We start from the raw sequence: 25,375 nt of genomic DNA on the forward strand, positions 1-25,375 counted from the left end.
TTTAGCATGACCTCAAACGCGGCGGGGGCTGGGACCGCCAGTCATTCTCCGTGCGAGAGCCGGGGCGGGAGGCAGGCGGGACCCAGCCCCGCCGCCAGCCGCACTTTTGTGGTGCCGCCGCCGCCGCGGTCTCCCCTTTCTCCGCGGGGCTGGCCGCGGGGCGGGCGATGCTCCGGGCTCCCTGAGCCGCTGCACCACGTCCGTCGGCCAAGTCGCCCCGCGGAGCTGCGCGCTAGAGCGGCGGCTCCCCTCCCTCCTTTCCCCACGCCGCGCGGAGGTTGCGCAGGATGCCGCGGAGGGGCGCGGAGGCGCCGCTGGCCCTGCTGCTGGCCGCGGCGTGGCTGGCGCAGCCCCTGCGCGGCGGCTACCACGGCGTGAGCATGTTCGCCGTGCAGACGGCTCAGCCCGACCCCTGCTACGACGAGCACGGGCTGCCCCGCCGTTGCATCCCCGACTTCGTCAACTCGGCCTTCGGGAAGGAGGTGAAAGTGTCGAGCACCTGCGGGAAGCCGCCGTCGCGGTACTGCGTGGTGACGGAGAAGGGCGAGGAGCAGGTCCGCTCCTGCCACCTCTGCAACGCCTCCGACCCCAAGCGCGCCCACCCGCCCTCCTTCCTCACCGACCTCAACAACCCGCACAACCTGACCTGCTGGCAGTCCGACAGCTACGTCCAGTACCCCCATAACGTCACCCTCACCCTCTCCCTGGGCAAGAAATTCGAGGTGACCTACGTCAGCCTGCAGTTCTGCTCGCCGCGCCCCGAGTCCATGGCCATCCACAAGTCCATGGACTACGGCAAGACCTGGGTGCCCTTCCAGTTCTACTCCACGCAGTGCCGCAAGATGTACAACAAGCCCAGCCGCGCCGCCATCACCAAGCAGAACGAGCAGGAGGCGGTCTGCACCGACTCGCACACCGACGTGCGGCCCCTCTCCGGCGGCCTCATCGCCTTCAGCACCCTGGACGGCCGCCCCACCGCCCACGACTTCGACAACTCGCCCGTGCTGCAGGACTGGGTGACGGCCACCGACATCAGGGTGACCTTCAGCCGCCTCCACACCTTCGGCGACGAGAGCGAGGATGACTCCGAGCTGGCCCGCGATTCCTACTTCTACGCCGTCTCCGACTTGCAGGTCGGCGGGCGATGCAAGTGCAACGGCCACGCGTCACGCTGTGTCCGTGACCGCGACGACAGCTTGGTGTGCGACTGCAAGCACAACACGGCCGGCCCCGAGTGCGACCGCTGCAAGCCCTTCCACTACGACCGACCCTGGCAGAGAGCGACGGCCCGGGAGGCCAACGAGTGCGTGGGTGAGTCCCACGCCGCGGGCACGGACACTCCGGCAGACGCGGGGGGAAGGACGGGGAGAGGGCGCCGAGGTCCCCGGAAGGGCAGGGAGAGGGAGGGGAGAGCCAAGGACCCGGCAGGGGACGGGGAACGAAGGGCAGGGGGACATCCAGGACCCGGCAAGAGACCTTCAGGGACGGGGAGCGAAAGGCGTAGGGACATCCAGGGACACGGCGAGCAGCGCGAGGACATCCAGGGACACGGGGAGCGAGACAGGGACAGGCAGGGCGATGGAGAGAAGGACAGGGCGAGGACACTGAGGTACCCGGGAGCGCAGGGCAAAGGAGGGGACACCCAGGGACCCAGAAGCGCGGAGCAGGGGATGTGAAGGCACTCGGAAGCGCAGGGGAAGGGACACCGAGGCGCCCGGCAGCGCAAGACAGGGGACATTGAGGTACCCGAGAGCGTACTGGTGACAATACCGAGAGACTCCGAGGTGCAGAGCAGGGGGCACGGGGAACTGGGGACCACCGGGCAGGGGACGGCAAGGCACAGGAATTTGGGGCAGGGGATACCGAGAGCCTCGGGGACGCGGGACGGGGGACACCGGAGGCACCCGGGAGAGCAAGTCAGGGGACACAGAGGCACCCGAGGCAGGACGGGGGACACCGAGGGACTCTGGAGCGCAGAGCAGGGGACAGCGGGAGACTCGGAAGCGCGGGGCAGGGGACACCAAGGAGCTCAGGAGAGGGGAGAAGGGACACTCAGGAGACCGGGAAAACCGTTTGTGTCCGGAGAAGCGCTGAGGAGCCCTGGCTGGCTGGGGAGGGTCTCCCGTCCCGGGCAGCTCCCGGCCGGGGATCCCGCAGCGCACGGAGCGGGGTCCGGTCCGGGGATCCCGGAGCTCGCCGGCAGCCCTGCTCACTTCCCCGGGACACCGGCTCGGAGCCCCGCCTCAAAGCCTCCAGCTCCCCCGGGAGGCTCCGTGCCCGGACGGGAAGGGAATGGGGACGGGCTCCGGTCCTCCCCGGAGGGAGAAGGCAGCCGGGCGCTGGGGAGGGCAGCTCGGCAAAGCCGGCGGCTCCCGTCGGTGCATCCTCAAGGGGTGCGGGCGGCCCCGGCGGGCAGTGGCGGGGCGGCGGGGACTTGAGCGAGCCCCAAGGCCAAATGAGAACCGAGAAGCAGCCCGTTCGCTCCATCTCGGGGGAGAAACCCGCGCCGTCCTGGCTGTAAGCGAGCCCTAGACTCAGGGCTGTCCGCGAGGGGAAACGGGGAGTCCCTTGCCTCTGCCCGGGGTGGCCAAGGGTGAAGGGTTTGGGGTGCTCTTCCCCTTGAGTCTCCGCACATCCCGCCGACGGCTCCCCCCGATCTTCCACTCCCTGCTCCCCAGCGGGATCCCCGTGCGCTGCCCGTCCGCTCCTCGCCGCGGTTTAGGGGGCCGGTGCCAGCTCCTGGCATCAGCCGTGTGCCGGTGGCTGGGGGTCACCCAGCCCCGGGGTCTGGGATGCGCCCAGGGCTTGGCTCGGCGCTCCGCGCCGGGACCCCTGGCCCCGCGGAGCGCGTCCCCGGCACCCGCCGCCCGCCCGCCGCCGCCTGTTTACACGGAAAACACGGCCCCGTCTTCCAAAATATTTGCAGCTCCGACGATAGGAAAAAAACTTCGCCGAGCGGCCGGGGTTGGGCTTTTTGGTTTTTTTTCCCTTCTCCTTTTTTTTTTTTCCCCCAAATCACAATCAGATGTGTCCCTTGCAGAGAGAGCAATTTCTTCGCCGGCGCCTTCAACCCCGAGGCACGGCCAAGCCTGGGTTATCTGGCGGGGAGAGGAGGGGCCCCGGTCCCGCAGCCCGGTGGCACCGGGGCACACGCGGCGGCGGCTCCGGGGGAAGGTGTGGGGGTCCCGCAGCGGTGCCTGCCCCGCGGGGCGATGCTCTGCCCCGGCCCGGAGCCTCCGCTCCCCGCCGGGCTGCGGCTCACGTCGCGGCGAAGCGGGCGCGGCTCCGGGACGGCGGCAGCGGGGGCAAGCGGCGGGGAGATGCCGTTTCCCGGAGGGGAAGGCTGTGGGTGCTGCTGGGATGTGCCGACAGCGCCGAGCCGGGGTTTGTCTCCGCGTTTTGCTTTTCTTCTGTCCCGGCGGGGTCCCTCTGCCCGGCAGCGCTCGGGAATGGGACTCCACGTCTCGATTATCTCCCACCGCCGCCCCAGGGCGGGCCCAGCGCTGCCTCTTCCTCAGCAGCAGGTTCAGGGGAGCAGGAGGGGCTCAGCTCCCCCCAGGCCTCAGCTGCCCCCTCAGAGGCAGGGACGAGTTCCCTGCATGCAGAAAGAGAGTTATCGCTATCGGCGATGCCATAAAATTTGTTGCGATCTCCAGGTGCTATTGGACCCTTCGTCTGCTCTGCAGGGTCCTGAAGTGCTCCTGAAAATGCTTCTGTTCAGTTATTAAGCTGGCTGTGCACTTACCATCCTTCTCCCTTCCAATTTACTTCCAATAAAAAGGAAACAAGTTCCCAGTTTCCAGTAAAATGTGTGACTTTTGTGCCAGGCTTTGCATTTCAGACCATGCGCAGTCCTAGCCGCGTCAGACTTCTGCAAACAAAAATCACTCCGTTTTTTTCCTTTTCCACCGGCTTTTGCTGGGAAGTGAATGTTTTGCAAGGATGAAGCTAGCGTAAAATAATTTTCCCCAGCCCGTTTCTGCTGCACATTCCCTGGGGCCATACCTATCAGTCTGCAAAACCGACCACGACCAAACAACTGCCTTGCCCTGCCAAGCCCACATTGCCTGGAATAATCCCTCCAGATAAAGATCACAATAACCCTATTCAGCTCCCACCCACTTGCTCATGACCATCGGCCCACCCTGGTTTCTCTCCTAAATCCAGAGAGAAAGTCAGGCTTTGCGGTCACCCGAGGGCTCTGGACGCAGCCTTCGCCGCGCAGAGGCAGGGGACGAGCGGTGAGCTGGTGGTGGCGTTGCCGGCTGCACGCTGGAGGGATCTTCAACCGCTTGAGAAAGAAGCTGGAGGAGGCCAGACTCTCCTGAGCAGCAGTGGTGAGGGGGCAGGTGAATTAGCCAAATTAGCTGAATTTGTCCCAGGCGGTGGTGTGAGAACCGATTACAATTTTTTCACTGAATTTGCTCTTTTTTTCTGGAAAATTGTTTTTTTTTTCGACCAGGGAGAAAAATGATTGAATGTGTCTGCTTTGCTTAAAAATTTGGGTGTTTGCTTTGGTAAGCCCATTCCCCCTGCCAAAACTGAATCTTTGTTCCTATTCATGCTTATTTGGGGCTGAAAAAGAAATGCGCTGGAGTTTCTGACAAAAAGTCAAAATTTCCCACGGGAACGTTTTTCGCCAGCCAGATCTAATTTTTCTTTATCACTTCTCGCTGCCTGCAAGAGCCCGGGCACCGCACACGGAGAGGACAGGGCCTGGTCCAAGATGATCTCCAGGGACCTGCTCCTGCAGAAGGAGCCCGGCCAGCAGAGCTTTTCACAGATTCAGGTTCCCATCAACTTTACCTGGCAAATAACTCATCCACGTAGAGCTTGGCCTTACAGTCCGGCTTTGGCCGGGCGCCTGGGAGCTAACATGCTCCAGGGACGACACAGCTTGGAGACAAGCTTGGAGGTCTGTTCTGCATCCTCCCTCTCTCCAGCGCCGTCGGGCCAGCTCCATTTGCTCAGCGTTGGTTCAGCCCAAGCCCAGTGTCTCCATCCCAGTTTGTCCCGATGAAGCTTCCAGCTCCCCTGTGAGAGGAGATTGCAGCTGGAAAAGGCCAGAACTAAAATGTTGTCAGAGCTCAACTGCTGGTGAGCTTGTGTGGACACATGAAAATGCAGGCAGGGGCTTCGATCAGATTTAGCGACATCAATAAAATGCAATCGACACCGTTACACAATTTCTCACGAATCGCAGCGTTATTTTGAGTGCTGGAAATGAACACGGACAAGCGCTGCTTTTGAATACTCCCTTCAGTTTTCATAAAATACCTTTACATTTGCCTTGGCCGGAGAAAGCACTACTAGACAAACCCAGGCTGCAGCTTGCTGACAGGCGCTTTGAGAACAACCTCCAGACTCCGTTCCCAGTGCCGGCTCTGGTGCTTCGCAGCCCTTTCCCCCGCGGGGCCGGGAGATGCGCCCGGCACCTGCAGGTGTGTCTGACGTCAACGGTGTTTGCAGGTGCTGGGCGCCTCTCGGATTTTGGCCCTATGTGATGCCTAGAGAGTGTTTAACAATAACAAGTGCGATTGCAGCGAGAGAAAGGAAACATATTGTGTTTTCAGATACGGGCTCTGGCACAAGCTGCGCACGAAGCCTGGTGTTAGGCTCTGTTCCGCGCTGCTGTAGGGTTCCCAGGCTGGGATGTGTCTCATGTCAGAGCAAGTTTCTCCTCTAGCTAAAAGGAAACTTCATCTCAGACAAGGAGGGGACCGGGAACTACTAGAGAACAGCCTGCCAAGCACTCCCGATGAAAAACTTCCTTCCAGACAAACCTGGGGCTTTATCATCTCAGTGGTGGTCCAGGGAGGTATTTGCAGGGCAGTGCTTACGAAAGCAGCCAGTGGGTTCCCCTCCATCCTCATCACAACCAGGGAAAGCAAATCCTTCCACAGCAGCGAGCTCTTCTCGCTCTGGTCTTGCAGAGGGGTGTAAGGATTGTAGGATTTCCTCACAGGGAGTTCCTGGTGTCCCTTGTTAAATTTAGGTGATCCCTTTTCTTTAGCCTGCATTAATCATCTCCACTCAAAAAGCCTTCATGGTTCTCATCCCGTCTGTAACCTTTTTCCCCAGGGTCGACACAGTGGGTAGCCCTACGAGACAATTCCTTCCCATTCCCCTTGGCCTCCGAATGGGACAAGGAGTCAAGCTGCTGCTGACTGATGGCTTCGGGCCCACCGGAGCGTACCTGCAGCCGTTGCTCGGCTGGGCGAGCAGCCCCCGATGCCTGTCTGCAGGGTCGAGGCACCCCGGGAGCACGCAGCAGAGCGGGGAGTCAGGGCAGGTCCTGGGGCCACCGATGGGTGACAATGGTTCTCAGTGGCTGAGACCCATCAGGCCAGGAAGGACTGGGCTGGTAGGAGATGTCTCTTCTGTCTTCTCCTCTCCTGTGGTGATTCAGGGCTTTGCAAACGGTCCGTCTCAGAGGGGGACAGAGGAAGAGAGGGCTCTGTCTGCAGCAGAGTGGGAAGTGGAGTGTGGGTAGGACCGGCAGAGCTGGCAGGGACCTGGTCGGGCAGGGACACATCCATTGCACCCTCTTCCCCCTCGGTTCTGGGCACCATGGTGGGCTGGGAGTCAGACAGAGGACTTAAGTGGCTTTGTAAATCCCTCTGTGAGGAGAAGCGGGGTCTGAGTCCTCCCAGTGTTTACCCTGCTTACGGCCACATCTCTTCCAGAGGGACAGGGAAGGATGCAAGCATCCCTTCTCACAGCGACATTTCTTACTTGAGCAAAGAGGCTCTGAGCAGGATTTCCAAGGTGTCCCTGCAGGATCCCCAGGGTGCCAGTGCAGGATCCCCAGGGTGTATTATCTTCTGCCCATCTGAGACGGATGCTGCTGCCTGGGGCTGGGCAGCACAGCACGACTATGTCTCTAGACTGAGCCAGCCAGGCAAGGCTGACAGGTGGGTTTTGGAGCTGCTGTGTGCTGATATTACCCATTATCTTCTGAGGATATTAGGAATAGTCATAGTTTCTGATACCCAGGCTTGTCTTGTCCTCCTGTGCCTCAGTTTCCCCATTTATAGAGAGTAAAGGGGGGCTGTGCAAAATGCTTTGGACTTGGGGTAAGAAAGACGTGAAGCAGTATCATAGCATCCTTGTGTCTAGGGAAACACTGCAACTGGGACAGCTTCACCAGCGACACGGCACCAGTCGGCAACTGGAACAGACCCTGTGCGGGCTGGACCTCTCGTGGCACCATGTGCCGTCCACGGAGCCGCAGGTCCTTTGCACCCCAGCCCTGGTTCAGCTCCCGGCGAGCTGTTCTGCATGGGGAATTGCACGAGCTGCGGGTAACACTGTATTGCTGAGCAGATGGGTGCTGTAGCCATAGAAATATGGGCCCATAAGCTACTGAGACTCCCATTGTAGCCTCCCAAGCAGGCCTTGCATGGGGAGAGCTTTCTCACAGGCTTTTATTCTCAGGAAGCTTAAAGTTAAACTGATTTCCAACAGAAAGGTTTTTACACCAACAAACAAACAAACAAAAAAGCGCAGTTAAGGCTAAAACAAAACCAGGCTTGGCACTCTGGGTTGGACACTTGCCTTCCCTTGAGCTTGTCCACAGCTAATCTCTGCCCTCCTCTTTCTGGGCCAAAGCATGTCATCCTTATTCAGCCTACGCTGTTCTCGCTTCGGCAAACTCCCCATGACCGCCCGGAGGGACGTGCTGCCTCTCTGAGGACGGAGCGAGAAGCACGTGAGGGCTTTGAATCTCCGCTGCCTTGTAGGGATCCTGCTTGTAAAAACTCCTGGGGGTTCTGGTTTTCCTACAGGGCCCATGAAGTGGGGGCAGCTGGGACGCATGAGCCTGTCTTTATATTCTTAATGTATCTCCCCTTCATCCTCGGGGATGGGGGACGGACTTTCTGACCACGGAGGGTTGCTGCCTTCTTTGGCTCTTGGTCTCTTCTGCCTCCCTTTTGGGGTGCCCTGCTTTTTGGTACAGTGTTTTTGGAGGCTCTTGCACTTAATATGCGCTATTGTGTACCAGGGTTGGGCCGTGCAAGCAGTTTTCCTGGGGACCTTCTGGAGGATTTTGGGGTGCTGTGATGAGTTTTTTCCCCAGCCAGTTTTACCTTGGAGGCCATGCAGGGCGAAGGAGATCTTGGGTCAGGACCACTGGAACCAGCTGGTTACCTTCATAGCATTGCAGAGGTTGTACATAATTTTGCCCCGTGTTGCTGTCAAAAGGCAGAAATAAACCCAAAGCAGCCCCAGGACCCACCAAATGCCACATCCACCCTTTCCTAGAAAGCCCTGACACAGCTGCCTGCAGCGCAGGACACACCAGCCCTCACCGCCGCAGGGCTGAGCCCTCAAAACACAAGGGGGGCTTCACAGCCCCCAGACTCAACCCTACCCGGATCATTTATTTCCAGGCTGTTCATGATGGCACCAAACAGGTCCCCATAATTTTTCAGGCAGCAGCGGGGGAGGTAGAGTTTTTGCTGCTAGGATCAGCCCGCGCAAACGGCGTAGACCTGGGAAAAGGGTTTGGCAGTGGCAGAGCCCAGCAGTCACATCTGCTTTGTCCCCAGGGTGTCTCCGGAGCGGTGGCTGCCGTTTGGCCTTTGCCGCTGCAATCAGCGGGGGACATTTCCTTTGCATGACCCGAGCTCCCCTCTCCGAGCATCCCTGCCAGATCCCTGCTGCTTCCCGCAAGGCAGCGTGGTGGAGCCGGGGAGCCTGGCATGGCCGTGGGGCTCAGCCTGGCTCTGCAGCCCGGCGTTACAGGGGAGATGGGTCTGCACCTGAGCAGGAATCAAAGCACAACTCGTAAAGAAACAGGTCAGATCCTCACCCGGTGCAAACCCGGCTCTGTCCGGTGGCAGCGTCTCACCCCCCACTAACCACGCTCCAAAAAATCAATCCCCTGACGGCTGGGACGGGGCTGCCTGGCTGAAGTGACGGGCAGGTTTTTAAAAAGATATCTGTATAATAGCTTTCATTTATAGGGGGATTAGGATGCCCTGGGGACTGATAAGGAGACAGGGAGGCTTTTCCTGCTCTGAGCCGGTGCAGCCAGGGAGGCTGTTGGGGGGAGCAGAGCGGGGGGCTTGGCTGCTCTCGCTCCATCCCAGGTGGGAGCAGCCCGTGTTTGCAGCAGAGATCAGCGGCACGAAGGGTTTCAGCCACACGCCGGCTGGGGGCTTGCGTTAGGCTCATCAGAAGGCAGGGGATTAACCGGTGGGGAGGAAAAAAATGTTGTGGTTTTTTTAGGCAGATACTAAAAAAATGGGTTCTGAGCTGGGAGAGCGCCGGCACCCATCTCAGCGGAGGGTTGGGGATGGAGGAGGCATGCAGCTCAGCTGGGAGCTTGATTTATGGATTTATTTTGAACAGCACTGGTTTTAGTGGAGACTGGTGTTTAAAAACTGATGGAGTGATATGGCCAGAGAGGCTGCTTCATCCCGGGGCTCAGCGGGGATGGTGCTGGGCGTCCCAAGGTCTCAGCTGGCACTGGAGGGACTGCTGCATCGACAGTGCAAACTAGGTGCAAACTTGCTGCTGCTCACAGCATGCATCTCCTGTGCAAAGTGACGGCTGCATCGCTGGGGAGTGCAGCAAGCAAAGAAAGCAATAGATAGGGAAAGAGCCCAGCCTCATGTCCCACACACAGCTGTGAAAGCAGGGAGGGTGCAGGCAGGAGTTTTCCTTGCAAACTTTTTCAAAGTGTTTTGTAAATGATGGGAGGGTTGAGGGTTGCATCTCCCTCTGTGATAGAGGATTGGAGGCTGGGGAAGGAAAAAACCTCTATTTCACACTCTCCTTGAAGCACAGGGTCTTTCTAAATTATTTCACGGGGGTTTATGGGCTGGCAGGGACCTTTGGCTTTGCCCACTGGCCGTTGTCACCCAGGTTGTGGTATCACTTGGAGAGGGATCCCCCTTTGTGCTGAGCCCAGCACAGGGGCAGGGTGCTGGGGTGCTGTGTGGGGAGCCGCAGCCCTCAGCCCCGCTCCTGTGATGTGCCCCTGGGGATGGTGGAGCTGGGAAAGGTAAAGGATGAGCCCAGGAGACCTTTGCTATCTTCTGCCAAAAAAGAGCAGCGAGGAAGATGACGTGGGCAGGCGAGCGGGGATGCCAGCGCAGGTTTGGGCGAGCAGCCTCGGGGGTGTCTCGGAGACAAACTTTTTCCCTGCTTGAGGGTCAAAGCTGCTGCATCTCCCCTGTTTGGGGAGAGGAGGGTGGAGAGCCAGGAGCCTACACCCAGCATCCCCAAAATTCACCTGGAAAAGGGAGGTGAGGGGCGTGAGGGGCAGGGCACTGACGCTGGCTGTGAGCAGCCAGGCTCTGCGGGTTTGTTTCACAGCAAAATTTATTCTTTTTGACCTGCTGCGGGGAACTGCCTGGATGGGAAACACTTTCTGATTGTGGAGAAGTAAACACAGATTCAACAATGTTGCATGATGGAGCAAGAAGAGCATTCCCCAATTTCTCAGGGCTTTAGGGAGTGGAGGGATTTCTTTCCTCCCCTGTCCCAGGTGGGAATTAGAGAAGAAACGCAGGAGCAGAGCTGCTGGCTCAGCAGTCCCCACGTTGCGTGGCTCGCTCTCCGGGCTGCGTGCCATATCCGTGCTGGGTCTGCGCGCTCCCAGCTTGCGCGGGGTGAAGCCCAGCTGTTCCATCCCCGATCACCGTCTTTACACACGCCTGCGTACTCCAAGTTCGCAGGTTTGGATGGGAAGATGGATGAGTCGTCCATGTCCTCTTCCCCATGATATTTCGGAGCCATCCATCACCCTGATCCCCACCAGGCTGCACTCTGCGGCACCGCGTGGGTTATTGGGATTGGTGCTTCATTTTGACCGAGTATGACTATTTTCATGGCAGCTCCATGGGGCGAGTTAATGCCCCTTAATGTCAGCCATCTGGATATTTAGGGTCCGGTCTTAGGCAGTCAGTCCATAGTGGATGGAGAGAGCAAGGGGAACGCATCAGATCGGAAAAAAGGATTTTTTTTACACCCACTGGGGATTGCTCAGTGCCCAGCAGCCCGGTGCAGCACCTGGTTTGCTCTCACAAGCCCAGAAGTACTTTCCTTCAGGGTCCAGTGTATGAGCTCTGGTTGGTCAGGAGATGCTCTGGGAAGAGCTGAGCCATGCGTGCAGGGAGGTGAGGAGGGGTGAGGGAGAGACAGCGCAGGCAGGCGAGACCTGAATCTCTCTGTTCTCAGCCTCCTCTTCTTCACGCTAGACCTTCCCTAGACCCCGCTTCCCATGTAGGGAGACCCTGGCTCTTCCTGGACCACTGGCCACCACAGCACGTAGTGATGCATAACCAGAAGGAGCCTGTCCCAAAAGCAAATCCGGTCCTGGGGGATAGAATCATAGAATCATAGAATCATACAGGTTGGAAAAGACCTCTAAGATCATCGTGTCCAACCGTCAACCCAACACACCATGCCCACTAAACCATGTCCCTAAGGGCCTCATCTACACGTCTTTTAAATACTTCCAGGGATGGGGACTCCACCACTTCCCTGGGCAGCCTGTTCCAAGGCCTGACCACTCTTTCAGGAAAGAAATTTCTCCTAATGTCCAGTCTAAACCTCCCTTGGCACAACTTAAGGCCATTTCCTCTCGTCCTATTGCTGTTACTTGGGAGAAGAGACCAACACCCACCTCACTACAATCTCCTTTCAGGCAGTTGTAGAGCGATGAGGTGTCCCCTCAGCCTCCTCTTCTCCAGGCTAAACAGCCCCAGTTCCCTCAGCCGCTCCCCATCAGACTTGTGCTCCAGGCCCTTCACCAGCTTCGTTGCCCTCCTCTGGACACGCTCCAGCACCTCCATGTCCTTCTTGTAGTCAGGGGCCCAAAACTGAACACAGTATTCAAGGTGCAATGTGACAGAGGTATCAGGACACTGTAAATGGAACAGGAAAAAAGGCAGGTAAATGATGGGTAGAGCTACGGACAGGAGAAAAAGGTCTGGTTTTAAAAATCAGCCATCGTGGTGCACGAGATGAGCAGAGCAGCCTGCAGAGCACTCTCGGGATGGCCAAAGCCGGCTGCTCCCTCCCGATGCTGGCAAGATGCTGTTGTTTTCCAGCCTCATCTGATAAGGGGTGCAGAACCAGCCAGGCAGCCGTCGTGCATTTTGCCTTCCTCTGGTGTTGCAGGCTGTCCCGAGCCAGGCTGTTTACTCGATTGTCCGCCCGCCCTTTTGCAATAGGGAGTCAGTTCTGGTTAATGTTGGAGATTGTAACGTGATTACCGAAAGTCTCATGAAATTAAATCACTTTGCTTCAAAGCGACCGGGGAGGGGGAGCGTCTCTCTGGCAGCGGGGATGGCCGAGCGGATATTGAAAGCAGACTGGTAGCCAGTATTGCATCGCACACAATTGAGCTCTGACAGTGTGAAGGCAAATACAAACAGCAGCTTGTGTTTGCACACAAAGGCTCTGTGCACCAGTATCCCCGGCCCTGTACTTTACACCCTCAGCTCTTGGGCAAAAAGTCCTGGGAGGGTAGGAGGGAGGGAAACTCCACTGAATATTTAGAAATGAATTGAACTGTGCAAACATGCCATTGGGAAGCTCTCAGTGTAACGCTTTGGATCAGCTACCCGCCGGGGCTGGAACACAACTGCTGGACTTGAAAGGGCGACTTTCACGCTGAAGCAAAACTGGACAAAAGAAGATAAATGAAACGGGCTCCCGGCGGGGTTTGGTTTGTTTGTTTTTGTAACTCGGCTAATATTCCCGCATTGTTCAGCCCAGCGGCCCAGTGTCTGTCCTTCACACGCTGCTCGTAAATCGGGGCTAAGCAGGCAGTGCAGGCAGCAGGCGGTGCGGGGCAGGGAGGGGATGAGCCCCTCCGGTTCGGGGCCCTGGGGACCATGAGGTTGTCCTCTACGGCCATCGTGGTGCAGGGAGTTGGATGCTCTGTGTCTACGGGGTCACAATCACACCACGCCATGCCGGGAAGGTCTGAGCCGGCACAGGGATGCGCAGCCCTGTTAATTCCCAGGTGAACCTGGGTTTAGCCTGTGGCATTTTTGGGCATGGCGCATGGTCTGGGCTAGCAGCGGGAGGATCAAGAGGGTCTGTGGACCAACGCAGCTTTGCTATCCTTTCATTTTGCAGCTGAGCGTGGCATGTCCTAATGATTTTCATGGAGCTGGCAGCAAATCTGCTGAGATTTGCTCAAGTGGGGACCTCCCAGACAAGCTGCGGGTACCAGCGGTGATGCGTCAACTGTCTCCATCCTGTAGTCCAGCAGCAGAGCGAGGAGCAGTGCTCGTCCTCGCTGTGCCGTGTGTGTGCCGGGGATGTGTCTCTGTCGAGCTCGGAGCCTGCCCAGGGCTGGGGGTGATGCTGCTCTCGTGGGATGGACCACGGGTGCAGGATCAGGGCACTGCAGGGTCCCGAAATCCTGGTGGACACAGCCAGGTTAATACAGGCACTCGTTTGATTTTAAGGGAAAAAGATCCCCAAATGCAAGCCTCTTGAAAATTCAGTTGCCCCCAGGATTTTAGGCAAAGAAGCAGCCAAGTCTAACACCGCAATATTTCTCTAGTTAGCACTGAGTAAGCAAAAGCTTAATAATCAGCCGTATGATAGTTTTGTCAAATCAAATGGCAAAAATCGTGACGCCTTTAAAACATTAAATAACATTTAATATGCTCTGTAGCATTTACTTCGCACAAGCCTTTGCGAAAATTTGGCAAACCGATTTCTCCAGAAATCCAGCCCCCCAAATGAGCCATTTGTTAGTCTCCACTTCACAAAGTTTCACCCAATCAAAAAAAAAAAAAAACAAAAATCCCAACAAAACCCCAGACGGCACATCACGTGCTCGGGGTGACCAAAGAAATCCCCTGATTTGGGTGACCAATGAATGTCCCCAGTAATGAAAAGCGAACAATTTGTCGGCAGCCCATGCACTTGAAAACGAATGATCCAAATTATTCAGCAAGTCTCCCTGGATAGTGAATCCATTGAAAGGGGATCGAGACAGAGTCATAAATTATTCATTACCCAAAAGAGAATGAAATGCATATAATCATAACAATAATAATAATAACAACAACAATCGCAACGCTAATAATAGTAACAGGACTTCAGCCAGCTCTGCTGAGAGAACCAGGGAGGCATGAAGACTCACAGACTTTATTTTCCCTTTATTCCAACCCCGCTTGAGAGCAGCTGTGTTAAATAAAGTGTTGTAAAGTGGGTCAACATTTGGGATAAATGTATTTATCACCAATAATTTGACTCGCTTGCTTTGACTAGGGGTGATACAGTTTGTCCTCTGGTCCTTGGCAGCGAGAAGGTCCATGAACTTACACGCATCACTGTTAATTGCTTAATATAATGAATTTCTCAGGGTCCTGGACTACTTTTAAGGAGTCTGTGGAAGTGGCTGCAGCGGAGGCATGTACTGTACCACTGTCCCTGGAAAATTTATAGGTGTCCATGAACTGAAAGAGAAGTGGAAAGTGCTGGCCTAACACATATCCCCGGGATTCGACTCTTCCTGGCTTGAATGGGACCTTGATTGCAGAGTCACCCGGGACCCATTGAGGCAGTAAGAGAGCTAAGGAGAGGCCACAACACTTGTCACACAGCCCGCGAGTTTCCTGTTGTCGCTGGCACGCACGTTTTTGGCTGGGAAAACTCCGCCACAGATACGCCGTGTGCCTGAATTTGGTGCGTTTCAGCTCTCCATCGTTTTGCTGCCCTTGGGACCCAAGGTTTCATTTGGGCATCTTTTATTCGGGACCCCTTTCCACCGACCCCCCCCCCCGGAGGGATTTTCTCCAAGGGGAGCGCGCTGCCGGCTGATGGCTGGGCGATATTGAAGATTCAAATACATTTATATGCTTGCACCGTGTTGTAAAGCGCCCGACTACAACTTTGGCATGCAAATGAATTCCCGTTTGCAGCGAAGGGGCTCAGCCGTGGCACTCGGCCATCTCCCAGTGGTTTCCCACAGGTTGCCCCGTGTTTGCAAAGGGGGGTCGGAAGGGCTGTAGGGTCCCTTCGTCGCCGTTGGGCTTCCTCAGAGCTTTCTCCACTTGCTGCTCTCAACAAGGAGAGGGAAGGTGTCCTGCTGTTTCATGCACGCAGAAAAAAAATGGCATTTTTAAGGCTAGGAAGCAGGAGGTTGGGCCAGGAAGGGGCAAAGCTCTCACCCCATATGGCTCCATTGGCTTCGGGTGCTGCAGAGGGTGCTCAGCACCCACATGGTTTGGGTTGAATGGGTCAATGCTGCAGCAAAGTGGGGCAGGTTCGGCATGATGAAGCCAGGCTGTGGGGGCTATTTTGGAGATCGGTATGCTGAAATACATAGTCATAGAGCCTGATTTTTATTTGCTAGCTGAAATAATCTGCAATTAAGGCAGATTTTTATTTGGTTGCTGAAATAATCTGCAATTCAGGCTCAGCCCTCCTCAGGTGGGGGAAGGTGTGAAAGGATGGGGGAGATGGGGGAGAGGCAAGAGGAGGGTCCGGGGCTGGCCGGGGGCTGGCAGGGGCACGGCGGGGTGCCCGTCCGCTGAGCCTGATGCCAGTGAGCGTTGGGGTTTCGTGGCGTGGTGGTGCCTCTCCCCATGGACACAGCAGGAGAGCTAAGCTCATAGATCCTCTGCTGACGGGCAGCTGTAACGCAAGAAGGAGAAGAAAGGGTTCCTGCTGGCATTTTTGTTGGAAGTCAACTGTGTATTAATTGGAGCACGGTTTTCATTACCAGCTCCATTTTGGTACAATAAATCACAAACTAGAAAACACACTTTTGGCCTAGATTCTGCCCTCAGTTATGAGTGGCAGTAACCAGAGGCAAAAATCCAGCTTCAGCTTCAGCGTTGCGGCCCATATGTTCACCTTTTGGAATTAATTTCTTCTGGTAATTTCTGTGTAATTATACAGCATTGAAGGCTGATTATATGCTTCCTCTCATGGGCAATTAATATTGCTGATCTAGTGCCAAGGGTGCACTTTGGACTGTACAAACCCATGAAGAGAGACAAGCCCAGCCTCCAGCGCCTGCTGCAAGGTGACAATCTGGACCCTGTTACCTTCAGCGAGGGGACTCTGGACCCCCCCCCCAGAGTCCTCAGAGGAGATGGGGCCACCAGGTAGCAATTTAGCACAAACCAAGCAGTTGCTGTTCAGCCGTAGAAAGAACGTCGACTGTTTGTGCGTGCTCCAGCTGCTGCTGAAATATTTGGGAGGTCATTTCTGCCGAGCAGGCTGGAAGAACCTGTAATTGCAACAGATGCTATCCGACGGCGGCAGCCCCGTGGGTGAGCGGAGCAGCTCATCTCCCCAGAGCAATAATCTAATTTATATCTCATAAGACAGTTTTATTTTTGTGAATTACCAATGCCTTTCTCCGCCAGTGAACTGGCAGATCTGTGCAAACTCCCCGGGGCTTCGGCCGCAGCCCTTGCTCCTGCTTGAGACAGGGGGAGTGGAGAGTCGTAAAAGAAACTTCTCGCATCGGGTTATGGTGCCTATAAAATTAGCCCTGTTAGAAGCTGGCTGCCCATTTAAACAAGCAATTTAAATGGATAACAAAGGCATCCCCTCGCCCCCCTCACAGCTTCCGTAAAATAACTGAGTTTAAGTGGATGGAAAGAAGAGGAGAACAGCAATGGGTTTGCTTGAGTCAGGCTTCTGCGCGGCTCAGATGCTGCCGCTGCGGCGGCGTTTGGATTTGTTTGCTTCTTTCTGCATGCAAACGGCTTCAGTTCAAATGAGATGGAGAGAGGAAGCAAGTGGGAGGAGGAGAAATAATATCTAGTTTCACCACTGGTTTCCGTGGGCTTTGGATGAAGCCCTGCTCTCCCTCTGTGCAATTTGTTCTCCCCGTTTGGGTTTGGGCAGAAGGTCGGGCTTGGCTACACGCGGGCTTTGCTCACACTGATGAATTTGCTCCTGTTCTGCCAGATGCAACAACATAACCCCAAATGGGAGAGTCTGAAACCAAACAGGGAAGGTGCTGCCCTGACTGCCAGGGTGTGGGGTGGTCCTTGCAACCCCCCCTTGCAGCAGGAGGGCTCCCCCAAAGGCAGCCCGCAGCATTTTGCAGGGCAGTGGGGCACAGGCCATGCAGCCGTCGGCTCCCTCGCAGCTCCAACTGCTTTATCAGGGTCCTTGAATGGGAGAAGCAGCAATTTCACCTCCCTTGCAGGTGCCTGGGGCCAGCTCTGTGTCCCAGGCTGCAGGGAGACAAAATGCGCTTTGACAATGGTGCCCTTTCTGCTCATGCCCAGGTATAGTCCCCCAGCTCTGAGATTCACTGTCAGGGGAAAATTAAGAGCAAAAATGTGGAAAAAGACGGGAATTTTCCTCATGTCCCATGCATCCAGCAAAGAGCAGCTCAGAGAAACAGATTCACTTGGTCAGAGGAGTGCAGCCTTGTTGTATGCCCAATTCCACCTCTGTGGGACGTACTTTGTATGGCGCTTCGTCATGTCTGCATTTGGGAGCTTAAAATAAATCCTTATGCTCAGTCCCAGCTTAAGACCTAAGGCAGCAAAATGTTACCCAAGCCACAAGTCATTGTTAGGTTTCAGAGTGAACACTCCCTCGCAAAGGCAAGAGCAGCTTGTCCTTACTAGCTTGTGCCACCCATTAGATGTGACAGCATCGTCTGTTCTCAGACAGCTTTCACCCACCTCCCCAAATCTCAGCTCCCAGGCTCACGGGCTCACATTTTCCCTTACCACATCCTCTCATGGTGGCAGAGAGAAGCCAGGAAAAGCAGGCACTGAAACCCATATATGGCAAGGAGGAAAAACTGCCAAACTATCTCGTAGGAGAGAAAACCAGCTGGTTTCACCCCGCACCAGGACCGTGCAGCCGGGTGCTAAGGCTGTGCATGGATCTGAGCGCTTTCGGGGGGGACGAAGGTACAGTCCCAGGTCTGTCCCTGCCCCGGGGCGGATGCTGGGGAAGCAGCCGCAGTCGCTGAGCAGCTCTCCAGGCTCCCAGCCTCGGAGACAGCCTCCTGAGAGTTTAATTTTTGGGAAGCTTTAACATCCCCAGCTTACCAAGTGCTGAAAGAAAGGTCAGCTAATCCTTCACAACGTCTGAATGAATTCAGGCCCAGAAGTGAGATTACTAAACAGGGGAGCAGGAGGCCGGGGGAGCTGCATGGATACAGGGACCCTTCCCATAGTCAGGCCTGGCTTTCTAAAGAAATGGACCTTTTATTTCAGTTCTCATCCCCCGGGAGGAGGGGAGGGGTGTGGGCAGACGTGGCCGAAGCACCCAAATCCCCTCCCCCAGCAGCAGTCCCGCAATGGCAAACACCAGCAGGGCTTGGTGGAGGGGAGCCCCGAAAGAGAGCTGAGCAAGGGATGGACAGATGGGGCAGCCGGGGTGTCCTGTGGAGACTGAGCAGCACCCACGGCCCGAGCATCCCCACTGGATACCTTGCTCTGGGTCTCAGCTCAAGCATTTGGGAAGAAAACCCCAAAAAGCAGGGTCCCTGAGTCCCTCCTGGCTGCTTCGATGGCTTTTGACCCATGTCTCTGAATGCACGGAGGTCCCAGCGCTCCCTTTGCCCAGGCACCAGGCACCCAGACACTCCCGTGCACGGGGTGATGCTAACTGAACCCATGAATTTAAGGCAACGTGGCCATTTCTGTGTCCTCACCACTTGCCGCCATGCTTCAGGTCCCCTTTGTGGGACACCCAGAAAGGCCACCCAGGGGACCGAGCTGTGTCCGAGCCCAGCTGAGCGGGACAAGGTGGGTGCCCAGCCACCCCTCGGTGCAGCACCCCTTCCTGGGGAGCGGAGCGGGCACCGTGCCCACAGGCAGCCGGTCCCCGGGCCATGCCGGGGGCTGCGGGGCAGCACAGGCAGCCCCTTTCTGGGCTGCACCCACAGTCCTTTGTGAACCCCCGGGGCGATGACATGACAGGACCACTAAGGACTCGCTTTTCTTCTGCAAATCAACTGTCCTTCTCAATGCTGGAAGAGCGGAGCCCATTGAATGCAGGCAAGAAGCAGACCCCCGGGCTGTGGATGCACTGCGGATGAGCCATGGTAACCTGGCTACAAGTGTGACAACGCAGACACCCAGACCCCAAGCCTCCCTGCCAGGCTCCTGAGTCTCCCCAGATTGGGTATTCAGGCCACAGGGTTTTCTCTATTGACCTTGAAACGCTGTTCTGCATGGGAGAATTTTCTTTCTTTCTCTCTTGGTAACTGCAGAATCAAGTGTTTGCAGTTGGAAAGTTTCACTACCACAACGGCAAGCTGGTAATTCAGCCGGGAGCCGCTTGCCCAGCGGTGAGGCTTCGTTCTCAAGGTCCAGGGGCCAGCTAGGAGAAAATGGAGAGGATGCTTTTTTCAGGCACTCTGTGATGACTCCAGCAAGGTGGGATGCTCCATCACCACGAGCAGAGCAGCCAGTACCATCACGTCGTGCAGAGCTGCCAGGTCCTGCCCAGTCCTCTGTCTTCCCTGCAAAGCACTGGGTGCTCTTCCCCAACTCACTGGGGATGTCTGATGGAAAAAGCCCATCCAGCCAACGGAGCTCCAAGTGAACAGCCCCGAGGTCAGACCTTCTCCATAGCTTGGTTTTTCTTGCAGGTGTCCTGTAAGAGGCTGTAGCAGTGGCTGATATGCTGTCTGGCCGTGTGATCCCATCAGCGCTGGGTGAAGTGCACGGGTGCTGCAGGTTTGCAGGTCCCACGTAAAGCTCAGCGCTTCCCAGCTACTCCTGGAAAAAAGACACTGGGAGACTGACAGCTCAGCCCCGCTCAGCACCCTCTGGGACTGCATGGTGATCCTTCGGTCCTGGCAGACCCCTCCTGCAGGGAATAAACCCCTCCTGGTGCTGGGGAAGAAGGATCTCTGTGATGAGATGTTTTAATAACAGCTATGGGCACAGCCGTACACATCTGTTCTAGATGCATCTGTGATGCTGTGAAATGCAATGTTTAATTCCACGGTGACTTGGATTCTGAGACTCCTGGACAGTAAATATACAAATTACAGCTAGGAAATACTTAAACTTAGCCCCAAAATGTGGCATTCACTAGCAGGATCATGGCAGGGGCATGAAGGTGCCCTGCAGGGCTGGGATGTGCTGGAGCCGCCAGCCAGGAGCAGCTTTCTCTCGGGTGTGATACCTGTCACAGGCAATAGAGACAGCCTAGTGCCACCAGAAGCATCTTTAAGAACAACCTGCTGAGATGAGCTCATTCAGGCAGAAGAAGGCAGGGGCTCACACGGAGGGAGAAAGGTGGGGGGCAATCATGAGCAGCAGAGTTAAAACCAGCCCCATGTGTCTTTTGGGGAGCTGTTTTTTCACTCAGTTTGTGGGGAAGCTTCCAACTGCAGCCCTGATTAAAAAACAAATTGATGCTAAGGTGTCTGAGCATGACATCTGGTGTGACATCACACCGCACATACAGTACCTGCCCTGGAGAAACTGAGGCACAGGTGGGGGAACTGACCAATTAGCAATGCAGTGGCAACCAGAGAGGCTCCCTGGTCCTGCTTCTCTCTTCTTTTCCCCAATCCTGCGCTGGTGTTACTCCAATTCTTGGTTTACTGGAAGGGAAGAGAGAGGAGGCTCATTCTCATTGTGCTGGGGAGCATTAACGTGAAGCTTGAGGTGCACGGCATTTCGGGGGGGTTCACGTTTAGCTCAGCCTGATCTCAGACTGGACTGGTTTCAGGTATATCTGAAAATTTCCATCTGCCTCTTGCTGTGCCTAAATAGCTATAAACATTAACCACAGGCGTCTACGGGAGATGCCGAGAGGAGGGCGAGAGGTGGTGAGGGGATTGCCAGGGGAAGAGGAGAAGACAACAGCTCTGTCTTTGGCATGATCAGAGGGTCCAGCCCCAGCCCGTGCCCGGGGTAAGCGTCCCCTCCTGTCCAAGCCCTGTTCCCGCTGTGAGCTCATCTCAGCCTCCCCGTCAATCCCCTACGCAGCTACCGCGTCCTCCGCAAACGTTGCCCCCAGCTATTCAACCGCTCTCCGGATCATTAAACATATTGAGCAACACCAGTCCTGTGACTGGTTAATTAGTAAAGAGTTGACTAATTAGTTAATCATGTTTATCAAGTGCTTTGAAAGTGCTCAATGTTATTATTTTTAATTATGACTGCGCCCCAGGCGCTGTTCACCTCCCGGCATGCCAAGCCTTGCAGGGTTCAAACTCTTTGTTTCTGCTACCCGAGGCTGGTTTTAAGATGGGAATTTGCCTCTTATCCTCTGGTTACCAGGTTTCCTTAACAGCCTCTTGTGTGGGATTTTAGAAAAGCCCCTCACAAAGTCTTCATATACCCTGGCACACTTAACTCGCTCTTTCAAAGCCATCTTATCCGTTAAGGAGGCAGGATTGGCTCTTGCAAAGCCATGCACAGTAGTGCCTTTGTGCACACCTCATCCTGACCTTAATAAAAGATCAGCCAATATCCAGACTGGCTCTCCCATCCCATCCTGGGAGGCTCCAATCCACAGTGCCATGGACACCTCCGTTTTGGGAGCCTCCCATCCTATGTGAGAGAAGCCAAAGTTTCCCACCAAAAGGAAAGGAAGGTTATTCCCACATCTGACTTCAGGCTGGTCAGAAGGAGAGGACAATTTTGGTGGAGGGCAGGAAGAGAAAGTGTACTGCAAGGATTTCATCTACCGAGAAGAACATGAATGGGGTTTGTTAGTCAGGGGAGACTCTTGGCATCTCTGAAGAATCAACAAGTCTAATCATCTTGGGACTTTTTTCATTCGTAAAAATGTCATCAGCTCGTTAAGCACTGTCATAAAGAGCCCCAGTCACCTCTTATCACTGTGCAATCTGAAGAGGAGTCTTCTAGCACCAGCTGCAGAAATAAGACCCACCTCCACATAGCACTGAAATAGAAGAAAATCTGGCGCTCGGAAAGACAATAAGCTATAAAAGTCACACAGGGCTGCCACAGGAGCAGGGTTTGGGAATACTTCTGTCTCCCCTGCGAGTTGATCAGGGGGGCACATGGCCAGTCAGAGTACGTTGTATGGACACCACTCCAGGACGTGGCTGCTTAGTACTGTTGCCTTCACCCAAGAACCTGCAGTCCCCAGGCTGCAGTTGGGAGCTCTTAGCTTATGCTCTTCTAGAAAGCTCATAGTGGTGTGTTGTCAGGGCTTACCATCTCCAGGTAACACTCACTTAAATGACTGCTGCCATCCTTGACCTGTGCTTATGGTGACGTGGTTGCAGAATCATGGACGTGTTAGTTGGGAAGTGGGAAGATACTTCCCCTTGCACTCCGAATTTCCTTCCTGGCAATCCTTCCTCCCTTCATGGCTGCTAATGAAGGTCAGAGCAGCCAGGCACCTAAAATCGGCATCAGTTAAAATGCCAGCAATAAGTGGGGATGAATCCCAGCCTCAGGCTCTGTAACTGGCCCTTAGACTGACCATACTGGTCAGAAGAAAGGACCTGTTGGTGCAGGATCCTGTTTCCAACCTGAGCAGCACCAGACTCCCTGGGAGGTGTTAGAGTATGGAGAAACCATGTGGCAATAGTTGGCTGGTGTATTCTCTGTAATTTAGGGGTTTCTGAGCCAAAGATTGCATCCTTGTAATTAGTTTTAGTGGCATATTAGTAGTAATAGTAGTTTAGTGGCTTTTGCTTCTATGGATCACATATCTGGGACATTTTCAAGTTCTTTGTATGAATTAACTGGTATTGATCGGGCTTACGAGTGGTTGGGACCATTTGGAGTCCAAAAACTTGATCCTCAGTTGTGCTGCATTTTGTCTACCCTTTCATAAAGGTCAGAAGGCTGTAATGTCCCCTAGACTCCATTTATGCTATGGCCCCAGCACATTTTCTCCCTTAAGAGCCACCGCCCGTAGGGCTGTGCAGTAGAGACTGGATTGGTGGTTGCATGGGCTGCATGCAGGAAGGGCAGAAGCACCGGAGCTCGGTTTATTGTCTTGCCACAAGAGCAGCTTTCCACCTTGTCTGATCTTCTCCCCCCTCTCCTCCTCTCACAACCCATTTCTCTGCTCCGTGAAGCTCTTCTTACAGTCAGTGAGCACCAGGAAACCTTCCCCATCCTCCCCACTGCCTCAGTGTTGGGATAGGGAAAACTTGTTTCCTCCGCAGTCCTCCTGGAGCAAGGCAAGACCTCCAGCCCCGCTCCTCAGCCTGGACGGTTGATGGGGTGGCTGGACTGCTACAGCCAGCCGTCTTCCCAGGGTGTCAGAGCAGTCCCTCTGGCCCAGCCCAGCCGTTGCCTCAATGTTTCCATCCAGGAGGAGAGCCTGCTAAATCTTTTTCTCTTCAAAAAGAGAAAGAAGCCAAGGAAGTTGGGAAGGGAGGGGAGACAAACACATCTGCACCTGGGAAATGTCATGTTTGGTTTTTCAACTCAAAATGGGCAGTGACAGCAGCTCCGTGGGGGCGTAAATAGGGGGAGCAGAGCAGATTTATAGCTGTGGGTCACGCTCGAGCTGAGCCAAATATTCTGCCTAGCATCAGTTTTATGAACAAGATGAAGTGCAGAACCTCAAGTGCAGGCGCCCTATTAGAGGAGAAACACTGGGAGAGCAGGAACAGGGAGTGCACTGCGAGAGGCCATCCTGCCCCTCTCCCTGCTCTGGTCTGGGTCTCTTCTTTCAAGGCTGGATTTGGGCAGGTTGGGGATTGCAATGACCAAGCATGACCAGGCCTCAGCAGGTCCTGGGTTTGGTGCCACAAGCCCATAGAAGTCATGCATCGTAAGCCATGAGCAAAGCAGCTGGAGGCTGAAGCAAACGGGAGTCAAGAACTGCCCTCTTTCAAAACAAAATAAAATTCACAGCAATTCCCAACCCTGCAGGAGGGAGTAATGTTAGACGGAAAACTGAAACCTCTTAGACGACTCCAAATTCAACACCCTGTTGGGCATTGAAATTACCAGTCCAAGGAGATGTTGTAGAGATTGTCACAACACCGCAAGACGTAAGAACCCAAATGATGCCAGAGTTTCCCTTTCTGGCCAGATACCCAGACTGAATCTCTTGTAAATTCAGAACCTCATATAAAAGATTAAGCAAAATTACCAGAGGCTCCCAGTTCTCACTGAGATAAATATGGTGCAGACCTTTTTCATAGATGTGGGTGAGATTGTCACTTCATCACAGTCTCGTACTGAAAGCTGTGTTCCAGCTGGACTATGACACATAATTGATGAATGATGCAATGGTGTATTGTGACTGTAATGCCCCCAAATTGTCTTCTTTGGCAATGCCTTTTGATGTACCTCTTCAAAGAAGTGTGGCAAATCCTGCCTTTTCCCATATGAAGTGGTGACCAGGAAAGTCTTTGCAAATATGAAGAAAGTGCCTCTAGTGTTGAGGCTGATTCTCCTTCATCCTAAGTCTTTAAACTGAGGCAGATGATGTTTTCTGACTGATACTTTTGCTGTGGCTCCATTAGACTTTGTGGGGTTGATGTAGATGTTGTGGTTGATTTAGTCCTAGATCCACTTTGGTGTTTAACAGTCTGTGAATCTATGTAAAAGGCCTCAGCGGATAGAAAGGACGAGACTTAGCAGGGTTAGGCCGGCGTGGCACACCCTCAAATTCTGTATTTCAGTAGCTGGTTCAGAAGTTTCTGCCAGAAGAGCAGTATCTTGGTGCTACCACCAGAGACTGCGCTAGAACTAAAGCATTCATCCTGAAACTGCTATGGAGAAAACAAGCATCTTTGAAATGGGAAAAATTCTGCATGCTGAATACCTGTACAAAGCACGGGGTATGTGGGGTTCCCACAGAAAGCTGAAAGCCCTAAATTATCAACAGCCAAAGCATGGACGCTCATGTACCCCAGTGCAGTGTTTGACAGCTCCCAGTGACTTTTGGAGGTCTTTGCTTCCTCCAGCCCCTGCTTAGGTATCTGTTTCTCCACTCTGCTAGCTGTATTCATTCGTGCTTTGGATTTGGTGAGGTTGGTTTGATTGGCATAATTTGTCTGTGAGAAATGGTGAATGTTTTTACTGGAGTCGGAGGAAAGCAATGGTTGCAAGGGCAGGAGGAGGCAATCTCATCGGCATGGTTGCGCGTCAGTCCGTAACAGGGTGACATGGCTGTGGTGTTTCCCACCCCTGCCTGGATAGGTGAGCCCCATGGCCACATTCTTCCAAGGGAAGCAAACCCCAGCCCAGCTGAAAGCACCTCTCAGTGCAGCGTCTGTCAGTGCGTCCGTGTTGTGGTTTAACCTGGCAGGCAGCTAAATACCACGCAGCCGCTCGCTCACACCTCCCCCCCACCCCCACAGTGGGACAGGGAGAGAATCGGAAGGGTAAGAGTGAGAAAAACTTGTGGGTTGAGATAAAGACAGTTTAATAGAACAGAAAAGGGAAAATAATAATGATAATGATAGAATATACAAAATGAGTGATGCACAATGCAATTG

At 54.8% G+C, this 25,375-nt stretch overlaps 1 protein-coding gene across 1 annotated transcript in view; it reads left to right on the forward strand.

Moving 5' to 3' along the window:
* Positions 1-287: 287 nt before the first annotated feature.
* NTN1 (netrin 1) overlaps positions 288-25,375 on the forward strand; it is a 106,517-nt gene continuing 81,429 nt past the window's right edge. Inside the window, exon 1 of the mRNA XM_075169785.1 lies at positions 288-1,311. Within this exon, the coding sequence (XP_075025886.1) occupies positions 288-1,311 (1,024 nt within the window). The remainder of the gene's footprint in view (positions 1,312-25,375) is intronic.

The sequence above is a fragment of the Calonectris borealis genome, chromosome 20, assembly GCF_964195595.1.
Source record: "Calonectris borealis chromosome 20, bCalBor7.hap1.2, whole genome shotgun sequence".
Taxonomy (NCBI): Eukaryota; Metazoa; Chordata; class Aves; order Procellariiformes; family Procellariidae; genus Calonectris; species Calonectris borealis.